The sequence below is a fragment of the Pungitius pungitius genome, chromosome 18 (genome assembly GCF_949316345.1).
Source record: "Pungitius pungitius chromosome 18, fPunPun2.1, whole genome shotgun sequence".
Taxonomy (NCBI): Eukaryota; Metazoa; Chordata; class Actinopteri; order Perciformes; family Gasterosteidae; genus Pungitius; species Pungitius pungitius.
In genome coordinates, this window is record NC_084917.1 from 10,374,573 (window position 1) to 10,400,198 (window position 25,626).

The 25,626-nt window shown below is 44.6% G+C and overlaps 1 protein-coding gene across 1 annotated transcript in view; it reads left to right on the forward strand.

Moving 5' to 3' along the window:
• The first annotated feature begins 16,143 nt into the window (after positions 1 to 16,143).
• The window catches only part of LOC119226437 (ephrin type-A receptor 5), a 52,970-nt gene continuing 43,487 nt past the window's right edge, over positions 16,144 to 25,626 (forward strand). Inside the window, exons 1-2 of the mRNA XM_037484417.2 lie at positions 16,144 to 16,424; positions 19,977 to 20,041. Of these exons, the coding sequence (XP_037340314.2) occupies positions 16,325 to 16,424; positions 19,977 to 20,041 (165 nt within the window). The 5' untranslated portion in view covers positions 16,144 to 16,324. The remainder of the gene's footprint in view (positions 16,425 to 19,976; positions 20,042 to 25,626) is intronic.

Genomic DNA, 25,626 nt, shown 5'->3' on the forward strand with positions numbered 1-25,626 from the left:
GCTTCTTTTGACTATTTCTGGGAGTTTTTTCTAAATCCGATGAAGTAGAATTATGAGAACCACGTTCTTCTAAAAGAAAATCCCCCCCCCCCAAAAAAACGTTTTTGGACCCAGTGCCGGTCTCATTCCGTCCCAGAGCGTTACAGATTTGATTTGTTGACCCTCTGGCCAACAAGCCCGTTATGCATGCTTTCCCTTGGTTCAGACCTTTAGCAAATTCTAGATGTTCTGTCATTGCCTGCTTTCTATGACCAGTTCCTCAACCTTCTTCACAATAGATTTAATCGAGTTTTGTCTTTAAAAGTTCAATGTTTAATATGCAAATAATAATAATGCACAGACATCTTTTCAAAGAGCATGTGCCCATACTGACATTAAAAAACAGATGTTACTGCACTTTTGACAATAAATTGTTTTTGCCTTCGGATAAGATCAGTTTTTTTCTGTCAAAATGGCTCAATTTTAGATAACATTCTACTACTCATTTTCTTCATGGCAGCTGGATGCACACAAGTGGCTGCACAAGCACATAATTTTTTTCAATATGTGGTCTATTGTTTGGATAAATGCAAATTAATTCAGCAACTGCCAAAATCGTGTTCCATTAGATTGATATTCTTTCCTGTTGTGGTAAAATAACATTTCTGCGAATAGTCCGCTAATAAAATTGTCTGCTTTTAAAAAGGCATTTTAAGATTTGAGATACTTTTGTTATCTATGTTTTACCTTAACGTTTATATCTAATACAACCACAGCAATAGACTGTTTCGATGGAATTGGTCTGCTAGGCAATAGCCTGTCAGCTTTTGTCAATCACTGCAGCAGGAATTAAGATGTAATTAGTGCAGTGAAATGAATATAAAAGGAGTCAAAAATAGAATGTAGCATGTGTACAGCTTGGCTGCTTGGCAGCTGATTATCTCCCCCAATAATTAGATTTAAACACACAGAAGCAAAAATATATGTTAATTAAAAAAATAAAGTTTACATACATTGGAAGGAATGTATGGAATATCCTTAAGTGTGACTGAAAGGCTATTGTTTATTCCCTAGTGAACCATAATCTTCTTTCTGCCTCCAGTCAAACACAGACACCCCACCACACCCACACACACACACACACCCACACAGACACACATATACATACCATCTAGTCTGCTATTGCTCCATAGGGACCGGTTCATTTTCACATGCAACGTTCAAATTAAGCAGCATGCGCTGGCAGGGGGTTGCTCACATGTATACATGCAGTGGCAAGTGGAAGGAGGACATCATTCTAGATACATGTTTATATGTTAATATATCTGTATGGCTGTAACTCTTTAAGTTATGTGAACCAATACCTTGTGAGTTTACTAATTTTACTGATTGCAAACCAGTAGTGACTTCTGGTTAGTCAATTGCAGGTGAATAGGCCAAGTAGTTACTGTTACTGTTATTAGCAAAGGTGAAATGTGATGGAATGAAATGGATTCTTTTGATGATGATTTCAGTACTGTACTGCCCTTGAATTGGTCTCTACAGACATCGCTCTTGTTACAACTATATTCTGTGGACTCCACCAATCTTTATTTAGGTCTTTATTTTTCAAAAGTCCCCTTTGTACAAATACTCCTACATGAGTCATAAATAAAGCTTCTAAAGTCAAATTTGCTTAGACTGAAATAGTTTTGAATAACAGTTCTCGGCGTACTTGTCTCCTCAACCCTTTGTTTTGCCAACTCTTTGTACTTCAGCACTGGTACAAAACGTTCCACATTGTTTAGTATTACTGGGGGATTTCTATCTGTTTGGCAGCATTGCCAACTGTGGTGGACGATATCTTGGGACTAATCATGGTTGCTTTTTTTAAACTGTAATGCAATGTACGAATGAGCAGCTTTTCTCCTACTAAAGCTTGGCAAGCATGTATATTTTGGTTATATTTTAAAATTGGTGTAGCTTATAGTTTGATTAAAGGTTAACTGGTTATTTTTGTTTGTTTTTTGCCCAAAGTCTGAGATTCAAGATAGACATGAATGGGGAAAGAAAAAGATGCAAATGTTTTGCTAACACCATTGGACAAACTGGACCAACAATCTATTGGATTGGCCTGGAGCCCCAGGGTGTGTGTGTGTTTGTGTGTGTTTGTGCCGGTCGCCAGCCTGATATCGTACCTATCTGTGCACTTCCACTGGGCTCAGATGATGAGGCATGCCGTCCAAGTTGAATGTATAAATGTATCAATTTTCCATATCATTTATGCCAAAACGCTATAAAGTTGCTCAATTAAATCCTTGGAGAAACTCACTGATTTTGAAATCAGAAAATGTAGATACATGCAGATACTGAATTGGCACATCATCCCCCGTGCTTACAAGTGATTGTGAGGGTGTGCCGGTTTAAGAATGCAGAGGAGAAGCACAGGCTCGGCCCGCATGTGGGAACGGTCGACATCGGAGCTTAATAGACAAGGGAGAGAGGGCAAGCGCGTGTTGTATGTGCTACGGGAGAAAAAACACACTGAGGTAGGGAAAAGCAAAGTGACAGAAGGTTGGAGGGCTTTTCGGGGTTAGATTGGAGAAGACAAAAAGGATGAAACAGATAAAAGGGATGCGAGAGCGGGGTGTGCCTTGGGGAAATGGAGAAGATCGATAGAAAATGATGCCAAAGTGTTTGGGGTGGGGGGGGGTTAGGTTATATAACTCCAAAATGGCAGCTTTGAATTGCAGAGTAGTCTGTATTCTGGTGGGCCGTCATCTCTCCTCCAAGTTGACTGCTGTCTAATCAAACCACTGCGGTGAATTGCCTGAACCTGACAGTACGCCAAGGCCTTTTTTATGCTTCCCGGCTAGCAGTTTAACCCTGAGGGGTTATTGAATATTAAAAGATCACATCAGTCTGATCTCACTTTTTCTGCAATTAGGAAGACCAATTGAGCATAAAGTATTTTTTCCCTTGTTATTTGGTAAAATTTAAATTCATCTCAGAAGATCAAAGTTTTCTTTTAGTATTTATTCATTTTTATTGTCCATATGGTAATTGTTAGTGAACACCTACTCTGTGGACCTAAACCCTCACACAGCTATTTTAGTGCAGTGAACTAAAACCTCACATTCCTCACATCTGTATTTGTTTGTAATGGGAAATTGCTTATTTAAAGAAAATGGTGAATATCACATAAACCTAAAACATTTTCTATTCTGTCGCATGTTGAAGGAATCAAAATCAAAGCACTTCTGTTAAAAATGCTGTAGCTCAACTTAGAGCCTTATTCTTAGGGCCTTCTATTCACAGATTGCACTTAGTTATATGTTATCCCTCAGCCCCTACACACTCAGTTTCAAATAGCTTATACATTTTGCAGGTCCTGAGTTTAGAGATAAAATGTGTGCAAAGAGAGCTGTGGGATGTGGAGCACCATGCAGAAGGGAGCAGCCAAAATAGAGAGAGAATATCAGCAGCACTGCCTGCCAGCCTCACTGAGCTGCTAAGCAGGGCTTAACGATGCCCAGGGGGTTGTGTGTGTGTGTGTGTGTGCGTTTATGTTGGTGTGTATTTTGTGTTCGCTTTCCTTCTTTATAAGCCCGGAACAAGAGCTCCATGTTTTGGGGTCAGACAGAGGCCAGACCATTTGATTTGAAGAACTTTGTTGGAGTGTTTCTAACTTGTCAAGTAGTTAAAAACCCCTTTTAAGTAGATGCAGGTTTATTGTAGGACGTTTACAGACTTGTTTATGCCTTCATCTCTACCTGCACTGGGAGTCTACTTGAGGTGGTCTCATGGTCAGTGAACTGGAGTCATACTTAACTCTGACTCATATGGCACAGCGCAATGAGGGTCTTGCTGTAACGTCCTTCAAAAGCGGCCAACTCGCTCGGCAGAACGAGTGACTGATTGAAAGGGAGGAAGTTTACCAGAAGATCTGGACAGATGCTGCGTTCTCCCAGATCACTCCTTTCCTCCTCCATGAACTGTTGCGTGCGCACCAGTGTGAGCATGATGTCTAAACACTTCTGTTCCATCGTGTTTCACGCCAGGTTTTATAGTCTTATTGAAAAGGCGCAGGTGTAACCTACAACACACAAACGATGGCTCTCTTTTTTTCATTGAAACGCTCCAGTAAGCCATGCCAGAGAGTCGACATCGCTAGGCACTGGAGTCTGAGGGAAATGGACTGCAGCCACCATTCACTTCTGTAATTAGACACAAGCTTTTCTTGCCACTAAACAAAACAGGTTCACTATCCTGTTTGGACCTCCTGAAATCAGGTGTCTAAACGCTGTGCTGCACCCAAACATAATTCATCCAGGCCCAAAGGGGGGTAAACCACTGCTGGATTCTGTTTTTTACAGTTCACTTAACTCAAGGTCTGATTCAAAATGTGAAGCTCTTACCGTTAACCCGCTGATTCCTAAAACAATTTAGTATATCGTTTGAATTTGGAAGTAATGAAGAAGTAAAATGATCCACATTTTATTCAGGAGGCGGTGAGTCTGTTGCGTCACTTCCTGTCGACAGCGTGTTTGATGTCTTGAACTTTTTCAGAGCTCTAGCGATACCAAGTTGATTCTGTCGTGATATTGTCAGTACAAGCGGCGAATTATCTACGTGAGACGTTGTTAAACGCCTCACCGTCCAGCACTTTGTCGTTTAAACGAATAGTTGCTTAGACGTTGTTTAGCGTTAGCGCTACCTCTTTTAGCATTAGCTTAGCAGCTAACATTGTGATGTCTTCCCTCCCTACCTCCCCTGCTCTCTCTTGCTCGGTGTGTCACATGTTTAGCTATTCCTCTGCCTCCCTTACGGATAATGGTACATGTAAGAAGTGCAGTATATTTGATCGCTTGGAGGCGAGGCTTAGTGAGTTAGAAGCACGGCTCCGCACCATGGAGGTAGCCGCTGTTAACCAGCCATCTCCTATAGTCGGTGCGGACCACATAGACGTATCGTTTGCTCCTGCTAACCGTCCCCCGGCAACCCCCGAGCGGCCGGGAGGCTGGGTGACTGTCCGGAATAAGCATAAGTCTAAGTCGAAGCACACGGTTAACCACCAACCACTTCACGTTTCAAACCGATTCTCCCCACTCAGCGACACACCCGCTGAGAAGCCAACTCTGGTTATAGGTAGCTCCATTCTGAGGAACGTGAAGTTAGCGAAACCAGGGGCCATAGTCACTTGTATCCCCGGGGCCAGAGCGGGCGACATTGAGTCTTATCTTAAACTGCTGGCTAAGGATAAACGTAAATACAGTAAGATTGTAATACATGTCGGCGGTAATGACTCCCGGTTACGCCACTCGGAAGTCACAAAAGTTAACGTGGAATCGGTGTGTACATACGCTAAAACAATGTCGGACACCGTAGTTTTCTCTGGCCCCCTCCCAAACTTGATCAGTGACGACATGTATAGCCGCATGTCGTCATTCCGCCGCTGGTTGTCGAGGTGGTGCCCAGTAAATAATGTGGGCTTCGTTGATCACTGGAAAACGTTTTGGGGAGTGCCTGGTCTGATTAGGAGGGACGGCATCCATCCAACTTTGGATGGAGCTCAACTCATTTCTAAGAACCTGACCCAGTTTCTTAATGGACTTAATCCATGACCCAGAGTTCAGACCAGGAAGCAGAGTCGCAGTCTTACACACTTCTCTGCGCTTCATTCCGAGCAGTCACTCAGCGTAATTAACTCTATAGAAACTGTTTCTGCCCCACGGACACCGTTATTTAAGTTAAAGGTAAACAACCGAGGAGTTATATTTAATAACTTAATCAAAGTTAAATGTAACAATACAACTGTGCAACAAACTAGGAGAATTAAAGGGGGTCTTTTGAATATTAGATCTCTGTGCTCTAAAGCTGTTTTAGTAAATGAACTAATATCTGACAACCATGTTGATATTTTCTGTCTTACTGAAACATGGCTATCGGATGGGGAGTACTTTAGCTTAAATGAAGCGACTCCTCCAAGTCATGTTAATACTCATATCCCCCGAGGCACAGGCCGAGGGGGTGGAGTGGCAGCTATTTATGACTCCTGCCTTTTAATAAACCTTAAACCTAAACTGGATTATAACTGTCACGGTTTGGGTCTGCTCTGTCTTATTTTGTAGTTTTCATGTCTCTGGTGTTCCTGGGTAACTTCACTTCCTGCCTTGTCCTGTCTTCCCTTGTGATTGTCTGCCGTGCTTGATCGTTTCCACCTGTGTTCAATCACCTGCACCTCCCTTGTGTATTTAAGCCCTGTGAGTCCCTTGTCTGGTGTGGCGTCATTACATGTCAGCGTTCATGTGTCAAGTAAGTCAAGTCAAGTCTGTTTCGTGTTTTCAAGTCTAGGTCCCTGTTTTTGTCTGTTTTGTTTTCTCCTCCTTCCTCCCTTTTTTGGTTGGAGCGATTTTGATTTTGAGTTTTTGACAATTAAAGTCTTTTATTTTTCAACTCTGCGTTTGAGTCCTCCCTCCTTGCCCTCGACCACGTCCCCCCCCTGACAGAATGACGCCACCTCCTAAGGACTCAGCAGGGTTTGACCCAAGAAACCCATTTTTGGGAACTCGCCTGGCGTTTGGGGACCCACACGGCACGCAGCTGGCTGCCCGGCGCAACGCCAACCCTGGCTCGAAAGCAGGCTCCAGGCAGCGCCCCGGTCACCGCCCTCGCCGCTCTCCAGACCCAGGTTGGGCCTCGCCGATGGAGGCCAGCGTCCAGCCCCCAGTCCTCAGCGCACGCTGGAAACAGGTGCTGGAGCTGGCCGCCCGCCTCCAGGCCAGGTACGACCCCCACGCCCTGGACCTCCGCATTCAGCGACGGCGCCAACCACGCCCGTCTCCGCCCGAACCGGCCCCAAGACCCACGCCCCCAGCTCCAAGACCCACGCCCCCAGCTCCAAGACCCACGCCCCCAGCTCCAAGACCCACGCCCCCAGCTCCAAGACCCACGCCCCCAGCTCCAAGACCCACGCCCCCAGCTCCAAGACCCACGCCCCCAGCTCCAAGACCCACGCCCCCAGCTCCAAGACCCACGCCCCCAGCTCCAAGACCCACGCCCCCAGCCCCAAGACCCCCGCCCGTTCCGGCCCCCAGAGCCTCGCCCCCTCCCGTTCCGGCCCCCAGAGCCTCGCCCCCTCCCGTTCCGGCCCCCAGAGCCTCGCCCCCTCCCGTTCCGGCCCCCAGAGCCTCGCCTCCTCCCGTTCCGGCCCCCAGACTCCAGTCTCCGCCCGTTCCGGCGCCCAGACTCCAGTCTCCGCCTGTTCCGGCCCCCAGACTCCAGTCTCCGCCCGTTCCGGCCCCCAGACTCCAGTCTCCGCCCGTTCCGGCCCCCAGACTCCAGTCTCCGCCCGTTCCGGCCCCCAGACTCCAGTCTCCGCCCGTTCCGGCCCCCAGACTCCAGTCTCCGCCCGTTCCGGCCCCAAGACTCCAGTCTCCGCCCGTTCCGGCCCCAAGACTCCAGTCTCCAGCCCCGTCCCCACGGCCCCCGACCATGACCCCTCCAGCCCCGTCCCCACGGCCCCCGACCATGACCCCTCCAGGTCCGTCCCCACGGCCCCCGACCATGACCCCTCCAGCCCCGTCCCCACGGCCCCCGACCATGACCCCTCCCTCCCACCCTCTTGGGACCGCCTGGAAGTCGGTCCTTGAAGGGGGGGTGGGGTCAGGGGTTGGGTCGGCGCCCCCGGCCACGCCGACGCCGGAGCCGCACAGCTCGGCGCCCCACGCCACGACGACGCCGGAGCCGCACAGCTCGGCGCCCCACGCCACGACGACGCCGGAGCCGCACAGCTCGGCGCCCCACGCCACGACGACGCCGGAGCCGCACAGCTCGGCGCCCCACGAGACCCTGAGGCCCGGCCGCCGACCCGGCAGACCCCCCGAGACCCTGAGGCCCGGCCGCCGACCCGGCAGACCCCCCGACACCCTGAGGCCCGGCCGCCGACCCGGCAGACCCCCCGACACCCTGAGGCCCGGTCGCCGACCCGGCAGACCCCCCGAGACCCTGAGGCCCGGCCGCCGACCCGGCAGACCCCCCGAGACCCTGAGGCCCGGTCGCCGACCCGGCAGACCCCCCGAGACCCTGAGGCCCGGCCGCCGACCCGGCAGACCCCCAGAGCACCCCACGCCCGGCCGCCGCCCCGGCAGGCTGCCGGACCATAGCTGTCGGGTCCCCACCCTCCCGCCCCTTGTCTGATTTTCATGGTTCTGCCCCCCTTTAGGACCGTCTGGAATTCGGTCCTTGAGGGGGGGGTTCTGTCACGGTTTGGGTCTGCTCTGTCTTATTTTGTAGTTTTCATGTCTCTGGTGTTCCTGGGTAACTTCACTTCCTGCCTTGTCCTGTCTTCCCTTGTGATTGTCTGCCGTGCTTGATCGTTTCCACCTGTGTTCAATCACCTGCACCTCCCTTGTGTATTTAAGCCCTGTGAGTCCCTTGTCTGGTGTGGCGTCATTACATGTCAGCGTTCATGTGTCAAGTAAGTCAAGTCAAGTCTGTTTCGTGTTTTCAAGTCTAGGTCCCTGTTTTTGTCTGTTTTGTTTTCTCCTCCTTCCTCCCTTTTTTGGTTGGAGCGATTTTGATTTTGAGTTTTTGACAATTAAAGTCTTTTATTTTTCAACTCTGCGTTTGAGTCCTCCCTCCTTGCCCTCGGACCCTGCGCCGTGACAATAACTCATTTGAAAGTCTGACTTTCAGTCTTTCACAACCAACCTGGAAAATAATCCAGCCGGTTCTCTTTGTAATAGTGTACAGGGCCCCAGGTCCTTATTCTGAATTTTTATGTGAATTTTCACAGTTCTTAACGAGTTTGGTCCTTAAAACGGACAAGGTAATTATAGTGGGTGACTTTAACATTCATGTGGATGTCGATAACGACAGCCTTGGTACTTCATTTCTCTCTTTGCTGGAATCAATTGGTTTCTGTCAGACTGTAAACAAACCAACTCATTGTTTTAACCACACCCTCGACTTGGTTCTTGTGTATGGTATTGTGATAGAACACTTAACAATCTTTCCACAGAACCCTCTCCTGTCCGACCATTGTCTGATAACCTTTGAATTTCTACTGCCAGAATCTCCTCCTCCTGCCAAGGGTTTCTACAGTCGATGTTTATCGGACACCGCTGTAGCCTCATTTAAAGAAACCATTCCCTCTGCTCTAAGTTCAGTGTCCTGTCTCAAGATATCAGAAGACTCCTGTGAAAACTTCAGTCCGTCACAAATCGACCATCTTGTCGATACTGCCACAGGCTCTTTGAGAATGGCGCTGGACGGTATTGCTCCCCTCAAAAGAAGAATGGCAACAAGAAGGAAGTTCGCGCCTTGGTATAACTCTCAAACCCGGAACCTAAAGCAAACTGTGCGGAAACTTGAGCGGTTATGGCGTTCCACCAAATCAGAAGGATCTAGGCTAACTTGGCAAGACAGCGTTAAAACATATAAGAAGGCTCTCCGTAACGCAAGAGCATCTTATTACTCATCATTAATCGAGAAAAATAAAAACAACTCCAGGTTTCTCTTCAGCACTGTAGCCAGACTGACAGAGAGTCACAGCGCTGTCGAGCCGTGTATTCCTGTGGACCTCAGTAGTAACGACTTTATGAACTTCTTCAATAATAAGATTCTGACTATCAAAGAGAAAATTGATGGTCTACTACCCCCAACCGGAGCCAACCCGTCCGCGGATGTAGGATCCTTGGACGCAGCCGTGGGCCCTGATACCTACTTGGATGGTTTCTCTTCCATCAACCGTGATCAACTGGCTTCTGCAATTTTGAAATCCAACTCTTCCACTTGTCTCCTGGATCCGATTCCAACTAAGCTGCTTAAGGAAGTTTTTCCGTTAATTAGCACATCCCTACTGGATATTATGAATCTGTCTTTGTTGACAGGACATGTACCACAGTCCTTCAAGGTAGCTGTAATTAAACCTCTTCTGAAGAAACCTACCCTAGCTCCAGAGGTGTTGGCTAACTACAGACCCATCTCTAATCTTCCCTTCCTCGCTAAGATCCTGGAGAAATCTGTCGCGAATCAATTATGTGACTTTCTACAAAACAATGCTTTGTTCGAGGATTTCCAGTCAGGATTTCGAATGCATCACAGCACAGAAACGGCACTGGTGAAAATTACAAATGATCTTCTACTTGCATCGGACCAAGGACTTGTATCTTTTCTTGTATTGCTGGACCTCAGTGCTGCATTTGACACCATCGATCACCGTATCCTGCTGCAGAGACTGGAACACTTGATTGGCATCAAAGGAACTGCACTCAGCTGGTTTAAATCTTATTTATCGGATCGATCCCAGTTTGTGTTTGTGAACGGTGAATCATCGAGGACCACGAATGTTGGTCACGGAGTCCCACAAGGTTCTGTGCTTGGACCGATTCTATTTACCCTGTACATGCTTCCTTTGGGCGACGTTATCAGAAAACACCGCATAAACTTCCATTGTTATGCAGACGATACTCAACTGTATCTATCGATCAAGCCAGAAGACACCAACCAACTTGTTAGACTTCAGGACTGTCTTGGAGACATCAAAACCTGGATGACCTGCAACTTCCTGATGTTAAACTCGGAAAAAACGGAAGTTATCATGATAGGCCCAGAGCGCCTTCGAAGTCAGCTGTCACGTGATACAGTCTCTATGGATGGAATTGCTCTGGTATCCAACAGCACCGTCAGAAATCTTGGAGTTCTCTTCGACCAGGATATGTCCTTCAACTCTCATATAAAGAAGACTTCAAGGACTGCCTTTTTTCATCTACGGAATATATCAAAAATCAGGAACTTCCTGTCTCAAAGTGATGCAGAAAAACTAGTTCATGCATTTGTTACTTCTAGACTGGATTACTGTAATTCTTTGTTATCAGGCTGCTCTTGTAAATCGCTTAAACCTCTCCAGCTGATTCAGAATGCTGCAGCACGTGTATTAACAAGAACTAAGAAATGGGATCATATAACTCCTGTATTAACTTCTCTGCACTGGCTTCCTGTTAAATCAAGAATAGAATTTAAGGTACTTCTCCTCACCTACAAGGCACTTGCTGGTGAGGCACCGTCTTATCTTAAAGAGCTTGTTACACCGTATTGTCCTACAAGGCATCTACGCTCCATAGATGCTGGGCTACTTGTGGTTCCTAGAGTTTTAAAAAGTAGGATGGGGGCCAGAGCCTTCAGTTATCAAGCTCCTCTTTTGTGGAACCAGCTTCCACTTTCAGTCCGGGGGGCAGACTCGGTCAGTTCATTTAAGATAAAGCTTAAAACGTTCCTCTTTGATATTGCTTATAGTTAGGGCTGGCTCAGGTTAGCCTGGACCAGCCCTTAGTTAAGCTGCTCTAGGCTTAGACTGCCGGGGGACTTCTTAGGACACACCGAGCCCCTCTCTCACTCTCACTCTCTCCTCCCACAATCATCCATGCTTTATTAATGTACATCACTAATTAAGCTTCTTTCCGGGAGTTTTTTGTGCTTTCTCGCCTAGCAGGTCTCCGTGGATCATAGTTTCGTGCGGACCCCGGTTCTGACTCCTGGCTCATGGCTCTGCTGACACCTGCTACTGCCATCATCATTACTTTAAATATGATTCATATTACTGTCATCAAAAACCAACATCTTTCTGCTCTCCCTCCCCACAGAAGCCTCTGTGGATGGTGGTTCGATCTGATGGAGGTTGTCCCTGCAGTGGTCCTGCCGTACACCTCTTCTGCTACTTGCAATTACTTGTATCATTTCAGTTAGAGAAATTGAATGTATTGTACATCTTTTACATTGTTGATTCTGTACACATGACATCCATTGCAGTCTGTCCATCCCGGGAGAGGGATCCCTCCTCTGACGTTCTCCCTAAGGTTTCTTCCCTTTTTTCCCCATTGAAGGGTTTTTTTCATATTTTGGGGAGTTTTTCCTGTGCCGATGTGAGGGTTTCGGGACAGAGGATGTTGCATGTGTACAGACTGTAAAGCCCTCTGAGGCAAATTTGTAATTTGCGATTTTGGGCTATACAAAATAAAATGAATTGAATTGAATTGAATTTATTTATTACACTTCCCTGCTATGCTTATGGTTCCAGAGGAAAGCTCATCTCAAAGTTACTGCAGCAAAGCAGAAGTTGCTCGGGGCGGAGTGATTCACTACGTGTTGTTATGGCATTTTGGAAGATCCCGGTGTTCCTTGCGGAGGAGGCCAGCTGGTCAAGCCCCAAAGCTGATTATTTTGGGAATGGGGCGTAAGGGTGTGTGTCTGTGTGTGTTTGTGTTGAGGGGCGTGGGGATTTCTCAACTCTACCTCAAGGCCCATTTCTTCCCAAGGGTTAAGATCAAAAGGTTATTTTAGATTTCTGTTCACATTCGCACTTTTTCCCCAACATTTACCATTTCACAGAAGAATCCATTGCTAAGGGAATACTAAAGAAACGTTATGTTGAGTGAAATCACCTTCGTACAAGAATAAATGCCTTACAAATGCATATGTTCAACAATTATCATGGCCCAACCCATATTATTTCATTATCTATGGACATCAATTAGGAAATTGGTTATAATCTACATCCGGTATATCACAGGTGTTGTTTTGATTACGGTGTGATTCCTCTTATTTGCGTTGTGAAATATTTAAAGAAATATATATATATTTTTGACTGAATCCGTGACAAAAAATACGACCAGCTGAAATACAACCCTGAATAATTACATCAGTGTGTAAAAGTTATAGAAGGGCACTTTATGAGCTGACATTTCAAAAAAACTAAACTAAACTAAAACTAAAAAACTAATGTCTAAATATGAAAATGCTATTTTGGCAAATGACGGAAAAGCCGTATTATCATTTTCGTAGCAGAACGTGTCTCTGTCTGCATGTGTGAAAGAAGTTTGGACTTGACGGTGTCCTCACTGCCAAAACAAGGTACTACCTGCTACACGTGTCTGTGCGCGTGAGACCTGGAGAGAGTTGCGTGTGTGCTCCCCAGACCCTGTTTGACCTTGCTTTCCCATTTCCTCCTTTAGTGAGTGGACACACACAAAATCACAGCCGACTGTTGAGCCCCAAGGTGCCATCACATCGGATTGCACCACACCAAAGGTTTGGGGAAATGCTGTGTGCTGGTGCGGTGTCCTGTAGTGCAACTTTTTACCACTATATAAAAGGCTTGGAAATGGTTCAGATGATGTCTTACCCATGCCCATGTCAGCCTTTTACAGCATATTGTGTGTGTAAACATGTTGATGATTTCATGTCTTTTACTTGACTGCTACTTTCATTAAAGAAATTACAAACACAGGAGTATTAATAAGTAAGGCATAAGAATTATCCAATAAACCTTTGGTGCAGTTGGTGTCTTATTTTAAGATAAACATCAGTGTGGACAGAAGAAATACAGTGTCTGCTTGTTACGTAGTGTATATTTTTTTAGCTCTCAGCACAGGTTTATAGTTACTCAAGGTTTATTTTTGCAACAAAAGAACGTTAATAAGTTTAAGCATCAAATTGACTATTTTAGGTAATTCAACAATGACTTGTTTTCATATGGAACATACAGCATCCTCCTGGGTTGGCATCATTGGCTCCTCTCATCTGGTTCAAAGTCTTTGTTTTAACAAATTGAATGTATCTTGAGAAGGATTATACAGTATGTTGCTGTTTGTTTTCCTGATGTATTTTCTACCCACGGAAAAAGTTTCCCAACATCAAAAAGCAAATGAAAAACACATTTGCAAACAACTAAAAAAGGAGATACATCACTGATGGCTGAATAGAATAATTATAAGGGGTGGTTTGAGATTTTGGGGGAGGAGGGGTTTCTTTCTTCCACTTTCCTCTGCAAACATGTTATAGAATAAAGCAGACAACACTTCCACGAGACAACAACAGTTTCTGGCATTTCAGAACCACCTCCACACCCGCTGTCAGTGCTGATCAGACCCCTACATGCCAGAAATACACCACCGCCATTACCTCCCTGGCTTTACACCTTCGGGTACGGTTGTGCTTGGCAAGCAATGTTAGCTCTACACGTGTGTTTCTAGCCTTGGTGAGTGCCAAACGACTCCGATGCCTGCGTGTACGTTCATCTGCGTGTGCTCACGAGCGTGGGAGGTGCCAGCAGGGTACGCCACAGGAATATCACCGAGACACCCTCGGTTATCAAAGAACCAAATTGCACCACGAAAAATAGGCAGGATAGAAATAGGCTAATAAACTGTGAAAAAAAGACAAAAGACAAAAGGTTCAGAGAGAATGAAAGAACATGAGCACTTTGTGCGTTTTCTTAAACGTGTACATGTAACACTGAGGGTACGAAAGAGACTCGGCGCGATGGTGAGACGTGAGAAAAAAATGAAGATTGAGGAGTCACAGGGATTTAAACCAAGCTGCCATTACGGACTAATTAAACAATAATCATCATCTTACAGTTTTATGATCCCGTGTATACAAATTAACAGAACACATTATGAGGAATAATTATGATAGAACTATACATACCTAGAGCCTTAATATGTGGCGAGGATGTTTCTATTCAACACATATTTTACCAGCGAAGCACACAAAGAGAAGAATTGTCATTCACAGTTATGGTGTGAGGAGTTGGCGGTGTGTTTGTGTCGGGGATGGTGCACGGTTATTACATCATTCACACTTCAAAGGTGCGTGCACCTACAGTGTTCTGAAGGGCTATTAAAAAGGCATTTATGGACGCGGTGAGGAGTGTTATTGAATTTAACTTGACTCGTCCTTTTGCTCATTCAAGCCTTTAATTAGGGGGGTATTCAGCGAAAAAACATCCGGAAAAATGACGTTAGTCGTAATGAAAAGACAACTGAATGACTTGCCTGAATACATTGTGTTTATATGTAATCTACAATAACTTGTTATTGTATTTTCCAAACAAATAACAATGAATGGAGAGGACATGAAGCATTAAAGACGCATTCAAGAATAAATTATTAAGTATTTACATGCAATGTTGTACAGTTTACATTTACATTTTCTGCCCTGATCAGTGTCTATAAGAATGTGCAGACACCCGCAAAAACACACTTACACAACATATGAGGGATAAATATAATGTTGCTTTGCTGCGGTAGGATGAGAAATGTATTTTTTCTTTACTTTGTTTCTGTCTGAATGATTCTTCTGGCACCAAACAGTGCTTCCCAAAAACAAATTACAGTTTCAAGTCAATAATCATACTCAGGTCTGCACTCTTACTTTGCAGCATCTTCCCACCAGTTATTGCTCCCTACAGGGGATTTAGTTTGGCTTTCACATCACAGTAATAATGCTGCAGGGATGGAGATGAGACTCATCAGGGTTTTGAGAAATCTATGCTTTGACACATAATGCCAGTTACTGACTAAATATTAGGCTCCAAAGTGAAGCCAGTGAATGCTGATGGTAAACCTGCAAGATAAAAAAAATGATAAAACTTAAAAATAAAACTGTAATGACTTGAAAACTCAGCCAGGTGTTACAAAATGTTTTGAGCAGCAGTAGTTTGCCAAATCCTGTGAGAAAGTAACCAAGCCAGCAACACTCCCTTTAGGCCTTCATCCAAAGACACTCCCCTAACATTGTAATTATCAATGTCAAAATCAAAAACGGCTGTTAAGTTAGGAACCTGTGGACGACTGGTGACCCACAATTTAAGAGTGCATTACGGTAGACAGTTAATGATCAACACACGAAAGATCAAATCATTTTATTATCTTATTTATTGATTGTATGGGGATGAAATGAGAATTGCATGTTTTTTTTTTTGATTACCAACCACTTTATCCTAATGACGGTCATCCAACGTAAAATGTCTGTCTTAAATCGTCCTAATATGAACACTTCCCATCCTCCGGATGATGTGGGGTCGTGTAGCAGGGAGCGCCAATAACACTCTCATCTTTTTTTTTTTTAAGGGAAACCCGATTTAGACTGAAAAAAATCCCTGCTGTGCTCGTCATGTAGTTTTAAGACGTGTACGCGTGACAGGCACCGTGCAGTAACGACGGCACATCTGGAAGTGGCAACGAGGCACGAGTAATAAAGCCATCATCTGGAGCAGCAGCGGAGTTCACCTGTGGAGGTTTCTGTGATTGGAGGGACGCGCTTAACTCCGCCCCCCCCCCCTCAGTCCGCCGCCCGCCTCCCCGACCCCAGAACGAACGCACTCCGCACTTGCTCCTTCTACCCGCCGCACGCCATGAGCTTTTTCCCCTTTGAGTGGACGCGCAACGACACCGCTGGTTTCCTCACGGCATCCAGCTCCATGCTGACGGAAATTGCTGTTATTTAGGAGAAACCCCCCCCCGCCCTCCCCCCTTCCCTCAAGCCTCTTCCCCCGCTTACCGGTTTTTTTTTTGGAAGCGCCATGCAATCTCGCCGGTGGAGTTTTGGCATTGGGCTGGTGGCTTGGACATGGCTTTGGAGTCTGACATGGCACGGAGCGTGGTGCATCCCCGCGAATGAAGGTAATACTCGCGCGCACACTTGGTGACGCCGCTGGTTTGGGTCTTGGACTTTAATTGGCACTGACAAGTCTGACCCGGTTAATTAAAGGTCTGTTTCCGGAATGTGAGCAGAAATTGTTCATGGCAGATGTGTTACGATACGGGTTAAAGAGGTGAGATTGAGAGAAAGGACCTTTGATCACGCGTCTCTCCAGATAAGCAGTCCTTGGAGGACCTGGAAGTGCCAACAGACGCGCAGTGCGCCGCTAAATCCAATCTCAAACATCGTTCCGATGGTGTTGTATTCTGTTTTAAAACAAAAAGAAAGTAGAAATGAGTGAGTTTTACACCAGTTTTGACATCTCTTATAATAATGGGGACGTTTGGATTCGTGCTGAAAGATTTCCCTGATTCCCCCCTATATAACGTTTATTTTAGGTTCAGTCTCGTCTGACAATTGTCTTTTAAAGATGCGGATTAAATCTTGCTTAATACTGTAATTTCAGTAACGTTAGTTGTGAGCCTCCCTCGGCACCACCACTGTAGTTGGTCGTAATTCTTCCCAAAATGCTGTTAAGACTTTTGCTACGAGGCTTCATTATAAGAAAAGTGCAACGTCGAAATCATTGTGTCAAATACTGTTCCCACGGCATTGACCGTAGACTGAGCAGCATTGTTTTAGCTGCAGATGAATGCCTTTGTTGGGGGGGGGGGGGGTCTAGACAGCATCATCCGGGAAAGAAGTAACATCCATCAACCTGCTTATTCTTCACGTGGCAGATTTATTCGTCCAAAGTTTGGATTCACAAAAGCGTCAGGAGTCCCGCTGGGTGTATTGTGAGCTCACGTGGGCTAGTTCAAGAGCACCTGGGATGTAAAGGTAACCTCTTTGTGGCTTTGCCGTCTGAATGGAATTACAGCGTGGTCTGGGTTTGAAGGGCCGCTCCATCCAAGGCCAGTTAGTCACGAGATGTGTTGTCTGCATCTTCTGTTAAAGCTACTTGAATTGCTGCCTTGTTAAAATGTAGCTTCAGGCTGTGAGTCATCACTGGGGGTGAATGTGTGAATCAATGGCAGCTTGGATCATAAGTTTATGTTTTCACTGCAGTGAGAGAAAACAGAGAGAAGTACTCAAAGAAACGCATGATCTCTCGCATCATGATAGAGCGAGTCAGACATTTCTTTTCCCTGCTGTCTTCATTCCTCACAGTTACCCGGTGGCTAGAATCCACACACGTTTAAGCAAATTTGTATCACAATTGATAATCACACATTGTATGTAAAAGGGGTAGAGGGGGAAGCCCTTAATTAAAATAGCCATCTTCGCATTTGGCTTATTTATTGTAATAGGAAACAGTCACATTAAAGCATTTTTTCCCCTGCTTCAGTCCTCTTAGAGGAGACATTGGTGGACTTTGGCCATCGATGTTTCAATGTGAATCGCAGCTGCTTCATGAACAGAATACAACAATCACAACAATTCATTCCGAAGCTGCTGAAGCTAATCCATCCCTATTGAAATCGATCAATTTAATATAACATCTCTCTGCAGAGGCAGGAGCCTTGTGGCTGTTGTAGAGTCTCTTTAAAAAAATATATATATTTCAAGTTTAAAACCCCTATAATGGTAATGGCGTTAGATTTGAGTTGGTTCCCGTGAATGCATGATGGCCTTTAAGCCCACAGCGAGCCAAGTGAACATGCAACTGTTGCATTCAACACAAAGGGAAGAAAAGGCACATTTGTTGTGCGAGTTACCTACTTATTTACTTACTTTTGGTTTCAGACACGATTCCATTGAGGGGGACACTGAGGTCAAGTTGGCACTCAAACCCACCCCTTTCTAGGTAGCTAAAATTGTCCAAATTAAAAGTAAGTCTCTGGTCACTTGAATGACGGGGCCTTTTGAGGAGGAGCTCTGTAGATCATTGTTGTGGCTGAGCTCCAACTTGTTCTCTGGTTTGATCCTGATGAGAGAGCTAGTGAACTAGGTAATGTTTCCCTTATGATCTAGTTCACAATCACTTATCTCCTCTTTATGGCCTAATTAGTTGTCTAATCGCCTCCTAAGGACACATTTTATTATTCTCCACAGAGCAGGGGACACAGTGAGACTAGTGTAGCGTTGTGTATGGGAGCGGCTGCGAAGCGTGTGTGTCTGGCTTTCGCCTCATATTCGGTTCCGCTCACTCCACATGAATGACTGTGGAGGTCAATTCTTTAGTTGACTTCAAGGCAGGGTCGATAAGAGCATCGGCAGGGTTGTAATAAAGCTTATCGGAGGACTTTCAATGTTGTGCCCGACAGCTGCTTTTTAAGACATGGGTGGCATTTATGAGTCAAACTTTGGACCATCGATTGGATCTCTTGCACGCAGAATTGGTTTTAGCTCTGTATTTATGTTTCAGTGTGAAGCTCCAACCCAGAACCAAGAAATAAACCGTTTGACAAGATACTTATCGTTTTTTTTTTTCACCACTAATCTTGCTGCTTTGTGAAGTTTCATCATAAGCGAGGCGAGACGGATGGAAACACATCGAGGTGCAGCCCAGCGTCCTCTGCATCAAGCACTCACTCACAATTATAGTCTGGCAGAGCCCATGGGAAATAGTGTGATATGCACACCAGCTGTTATGGATAGGGCCGTATTGAAGAGTCTAAATATTAATAACTTCGCTACATTTTATTTCAATTTTGAATATTGAAAATATCACACTTGTGGGAACAAATTAGAATTTGTAAATTTGAGTACTTTGGGTTGTTGGTTGCCTTTCCTGTCAGTGTGATCTCATTTTATTATAGGATTTGTCAGATAAGTCAGCCAAGTTATGAAGTGAGCTTCCAAAATACAGAGTAAATAAGCAGCGGCAAATGTGACTCATGTGACTTTCATCAGGAGAAAAGTGAGCATGACCCCTGACCCCCAACGGTTCATACCACCAGAGGAGCTGTAACTGCTTGCTGAGTTACGCTACATCACCAATGTCAAGTGTGTTGAGTGTGGATGGTTTGTTAGCGTAGACAACCCTAAAAATGTTCCATTAAACGGGACATTCCTTTAAGAGACAGGCATCATGCAAACACTCCTTTTGGTTATAAGAACAACTTTTTCATTGAAGTTTCCACCTTATTTATATCCTTGTAAAATTGAAGAAGATATATGGGGATGTGAAGGATATAACACAAACGAAAATGGAATAAACCAGTGAATTTACAAGTGGAATAATGTTTTCTGGTTGTTTTGAATGGGATATATATATATATATATATGGACAGTTGGCATGTACCATATACTAATACTTATATACTGAAATGTCTAGTTCTCTCTGCTCCTGTTGTTATATTTTTGTTAACATTTTTTTATTGGTTGAGTGGATGTTCCGGCCTCACTTTGTTATTTAAGAATGTCAATTGTACAACTCGCATGCAAATCCACATAGCAGTCAGTCTTGGTGATGCACCTCTAACAATTTCCCCCTTTTATTATCCAAATACAGATGACGATTGTAAATGATTTTATATTGGTTGTTTATCCATACTTCAGAATGCCTTTTTTTTAATACTCTTTAACAGTGAACCTGCTGGATTCTCGCTCTGTGCTGGGAGACCTAGGATGGGTGGCCTATCCTAAAAATGGGGTGAGTACAACTGCTAAGATCTTTCAATTGTTGGTTGATTACAAAAGAAGAAATACTTAGAGAATTTGACAAATGCTGTTGGGTGAGGCCCTAAAAAAAATCTCATTTCTTTTAACACAATTGAAACCCCTTATGACTTCAAAACAAATGTACGGAGAGCAATCTTTAAAACGATTTTAAAAACAGTAATAACTTTACTATGTCTAACAATAGACTTGTGTCCATCCATAACAAACCATCAGCTCCGGCTTGAGAGCTCGGTTTCGGTAGTTTCGGTTATTTCACACTAAAGTGCAGGCTTCTTTGTTTGTTATTTCAGGTCATTTCATTACCAAGAACTCTTAGTTCATTATCAAGGTCAATTGAATTCATGGACAAGACGTTGAAAGTCACCACGGAATAAGTCATTCTCAACAAGGACTTGAGATTCCATTATAAGTATTCCCATGCTTAAGGCTAATTAGGGAAGGACTCACTAGATGATGATTACTTATTTTCCAGTATTGTATATTGTGTTTCAATAGAAAAGAACTAACTTTGAAAATATGTTTTAACATATTATTGAGCTTTTCTTGAGCAGTAGTTGACACCTTTCTTGGAAAAAATGAATTCCCCAACCTCCAAGGGATTAATAGTGCTGTGGTAACTCATTAATTTGTGCACCCATTTGATCCACTTGGAAAATCTCTCACATAGGCCCCTCTGCTGTTGGCAAATATGCAGCTATCCACACCAGTCCAATAGTGCTGACCACAGCGTCTTGTCATCTCTGGGTATTCAAAAACATGGCCGTCTCGGTGGCTGTATGTAGATTGGAGAGATAGTGCTGACAAAAGCAGCCGCATGCGCATTTCATTTTAATGAAGATGAGATAACGGCATGTGGTCCCTACAGTGCAACAGCATAAATAACAGCTTTCAGGGTGCGTGGAGGGGGAGGAAAGGAAAGATGCGATAAGACGATGTAAGGATCTCATTATGACATCCCGTCTTATTATCTCTTTTCTTCAGATTTTTTCGGTTGCAGTTTGAAGCGATTTGAAACATTTCCTATTATTTTTCAGTTCAAGTTGACTGACAATGAAAGCACAAACGTGCCTGCCTAAATGAAAAATGGACTCCCTGTTTGGCATTAAGTAACAGACGTTATCGTTGTTGGCCATTATAATTCCCATCATGCACATACACGGCAGAACCCAATCTGCTGCAAAGTCTCGCGCACAACCGCACACTTGGCAGCGGCACTCTTCTGCGACTGAAAAATAATGTTGAGGAGACACAAGTTTATTCTTTTTGTCGTGTTCCAGATGGCTTGTTTCATCCCTCCTTTTGTCCTTCTCAGCACATTGTCCCTTTTTTCACACTTCTCATTCATGTCCCGTCCACCCGAGCATTTCTTTTTACTCCTTATCCCGGTTTTATTCTTATTCTTGAGATCAACTCGTCTGTTCTGTTGTATCGCCGCCTCCTCTACGCTGCGCTGTACTTGTATAGCTTCAGTGTACTTTCAAAAGTCTTGAAACATGCATTTCAGCAGAAGGAGATGGGAGTAAAATAAGGGATTTAAGCTGTTTAAAATGTGAAGGACGACCTTGAAATGTTATGACACATTTCAATGAACAGCGTGACATTGATGTAGTTTTAAAATTCTCCACTAAAAACCCTTCATGTCTCATTTATGATGAGCGCCTTGAACTGTTAAGAGACGATTATTCTTTCCTTCCTCATACTCAGCCGTCTTTATACACTAGAATAACATAAACTGAAATGAAGTAGGCCATACATACAAAGCATCCATTAAAAACAAAAAACAAAAAAGTCCAGCTATGGTGAGACGTGGATATGCTAAAGAGGTGGAGGGAACAGCAACAGCTGGAAATGGACAGATTGTTGGAGGGACAATTGAAAAGGAACCAGGCGCCTGCGAAACAGAATTCCTTTGAATGCGAGTCCCACCTGTCCAGTCAGAAGGACAGGTAAAGCAAACACGGAGTGTGAGGTAAATATGGTTCCTGACTTATTTGGGACTGTTTGGTCGTCAGCCCTTTTTCATCTAATACCTCTGCTAGTAGTACTCCCTGTTCCCATCGCATTGGAGGAGCGCTTGTTGGTAGATTGGGTGGGTTGCCAATCATATGCATCATTGTGGATGCTTTCATCTGCTGCTCCGTCGAAAAATGAAGTAAGAAAAGTCAGGTCGGGTGGTGCCATTAAGTGGATGGATCCCACAATATGGATTGTTTTTATTCCGTCTATCTGTCTCAATTACCTCCCGTTTTGCTCCGTCTTCATATGAGTATTAGTAGTCAATAGGCCCTGGGCCTGTAAAGAGGCTGACACACCGAGACGACCTCAAACAGAAGCTGATGACATGCGTCGCCAGGCAACCGGTTCCGGTGATTCCGTCTTTTTTTTTAGAAAAAAAAGACAACTGACAGGCGCCACACTATGGGCCTGCAGAGAGGATATAACCTGTAGAAAACTTTGTACAGAAACAAAAACCACTGTGGATCTGTACAAATGTATTGTATTTTTATTATTGACTGTTTTACCTAAAATTGCAAATCTTTTCCGCCTGGCTAAACGATTTTGAGGAGAATATCTTATTTTGTTTCTTTAAAATGTCAGAAGAACGCTTATCTCAGTTTCCCAGTGTATCATGTGACGTCTTGTGTAAAAACCGTCCACCATCCCAATATATTCATAGATTTATTTATATAAACTGATCATCATCAATTATTCGACCCCTATTGGTTGTCAGCAGTGCACTTAAATCTGCCTCCGTGGATGTTGGATGTTGAGCTCAAACTGACTCCTTTCAGTGTGCCCCAGCAGAGCAAAGAACAGGGCGACGCCACACTAAATTGGTGCAACTGGCTGGGCTGAGGAGCTACTCGGCGAGCTCTCGTTCATCAACCGCCCGCCGCCGATGCGGCCCGTTGAGTTGACCGAAGATAAAGGAAAAGCTAGCATCAAAGGTGCTGAACAGCGCTGCGAAACTCGGGGCCCGAGCGCGCCGGGCTCCCAAGCGGTCCGGCCCTAATGAGGAAGCCCAGCGGTTGTTTGAACAGTTCAAGGCGTGTTTGCTTCTGGATCGTTCTGCCGCTTCTCGCGCGCCGTTTACCGGAACGGGTTTCCCCTTAGTGCACATGCCGGGATCCGTGAAGAAGGGGAAGACGAGGTGGCGTGAAAAAGGGAGAGAGGAGCAGGGCGACATGAAAATGGCGGAAAATTGCGGGACAGTAGAGATGTAGTGAAGGAGAAAAGCAGACATCAGGGACAAAGAAGAGGAAGAAGTTGAAGCCGCTGAGGTGGACATATGGGGGGGGGGGTCGGACAATGTTTCTAGGTTAGACTTAAGATTGGATAATTAATGAAAGAATAGAGGAAAAATGATGAGGCATGAAAAGCCAGAGGAAGGAGGCACAAGAAGAGAGATGTTGGAGTGAATTATGGGAGCAGAAATAGAGGGAAAAGCTGTGTGTTTGGGGGGGGGGGCTCCTTGTAGGCAGAAGGAGGGACAGTTCACAGTGTCATGTCGGTCAGCGGTAATGGGCGGTAATAATACGTTGGGGACAGCTTTATAGACTTTATAGAGCCAGGAGGGCACTCAGCACAGCCACAGGAGGTCTGCTGGCGGATGCGAGTCGCACGCAGAACGCACATAGGAGCCCACTCGCACACAACTCGTAGTCAACCAAACACACACACACACACACACACACACTAATGAGGAACTCGAGGGATGCCTGTCGGGACATTTCGGTGTAGGGAGCAAACTGAAATAGAGGCGAGCGCTGCGCGAAGAGGTCTGAAATGGCTGAAATTAAAAATGTCTGATCATCCAAAGCTCATAATGTCAGACTCCCTCAGCATGATCTGTAACTTATTTTCAATGTATTATTGTGAGCAATTGTCAACTGTTGTAATTGTCAAATATTGCTCTGAAAAAAAAGAATGTCCTCCATCAATTCACGTTCTTTGCTATAAAGAAGAAAGAAACAGCACGGATCATATGTGGAAATCTTCCTTACGTGTCTGTGTGGCTGAATATTTTTCTTCTTCTTGAAATTAGGAACGAACCCTTTTAACGAAGAAGTTGTGTGACTCTGCATGCAAGCGCGCTGATCAGACCGAAGATTTTATTATCACATTTCTAAAGTAAATGGGTGAAATGCGCTACAGAGTCACCGAGGAACAAAAATAAAGTAAAAGTCGACACGCTGTAAAATGTATAAAAGCACTCCATCGTTTTACACAGCCTCACAGTAGTTTTGGTGGTCCTGACCCCGCTGTGTTGGTATGCTGCTCCCCACACCGAGCTCACAGGTCCCCCCCCCCCAGCTAAGGCCATGTCCAATAGCTTTACAGGTCCCAAGTTATAATGATTTGAACTAAACTAATCCCTGGAAAGCCATACTCAAGACATCACAATCCCTGCATCCTGCCCGAGAGTACTGTACTAAATCCGCCTTTCGCCAAAAATAACATGCCTTTGTTTGTTGCCTAAGATGGCTCATCTAAAGCCTAATTTATTTAAGACGCATCTACGATTATAGTCCTCATTTCTTGAAACCTTTTTTAATAAAAAAAAAAAAAAAAAAAGAAGTCCAACACCTGCTAACTCGTTTGTGTGTGTGTGCTCTTTTCAAACTTGCAAATGGCTCCTGTTCAACTGTCGAGTCAAATGACATTAGTGATCAAACACTGTTATTACATTAGAGCTGTTAAGTGGGAGGACTTCCAGTGGCAACAGGGGCAAACCAGCCTTTACACACACATACTGAACCCATTTGGTTCCAGGCAAACTGGAGAAGGTCGTCTGCTAAAGTCCCTGCTGGGCTACCGATGATGATTGATGTGTGTGGTGTGTGTGTTTGTGTGTGTGTGTGTGTGTGTGTGTTAAGCTGTGTCAAACCCGGAGCAGGCTGGTGGATCTCTGTGATCTAACCAGTAAGAGGCTTAATGTCCACACTGGCTCTGACTGGGCTGCAGTGTGCCAGAGATGGAGGACAGTGACACTGCAGCACCCACACATCAGACCTGTGCATCTACGGTATACTTGAGTATTAAGTATTCGTTTAGTTTAACCTTCACTCAGGATATATCTAGGCTTTACTCTTAATAAACTAGTCGTCAAGCCTCAAACAGCTTCAACACTTTGAAGAAATTTGTTTTTCTTTACAATGCGAGAAATTAATATTCTTTCTGGTGATAGGGCCGGATAACGTGGGCCAAACTTTTTGCGTTTGGGCTTAACAGCTGATTATGTAAAACCAGTCAAGTCAAATAACTGAAATATTGTAATCCGACCCATGATCAGTTTATTTTTCTTCTCTTGAATAACTTACTACAGTCAGCTCCTTGTCCAAAAATGCAAGAAGGGCAGACAGCGTGGAAAATACATCTTTAAAGTGTTATTTTGTACTCACTAATATGGTGTTTCCTCTTCCAAATAATCCAGAACAATTTAGGTATTCATACTGTTTCTGTAATGGTCAGATTGTTAATTCCTGGTTGTGTTTTTTCCTCGTGGGAGGAGTGTTGACTAGTAATTAGTTTTTATATCAGCCTGTAAAAATATGC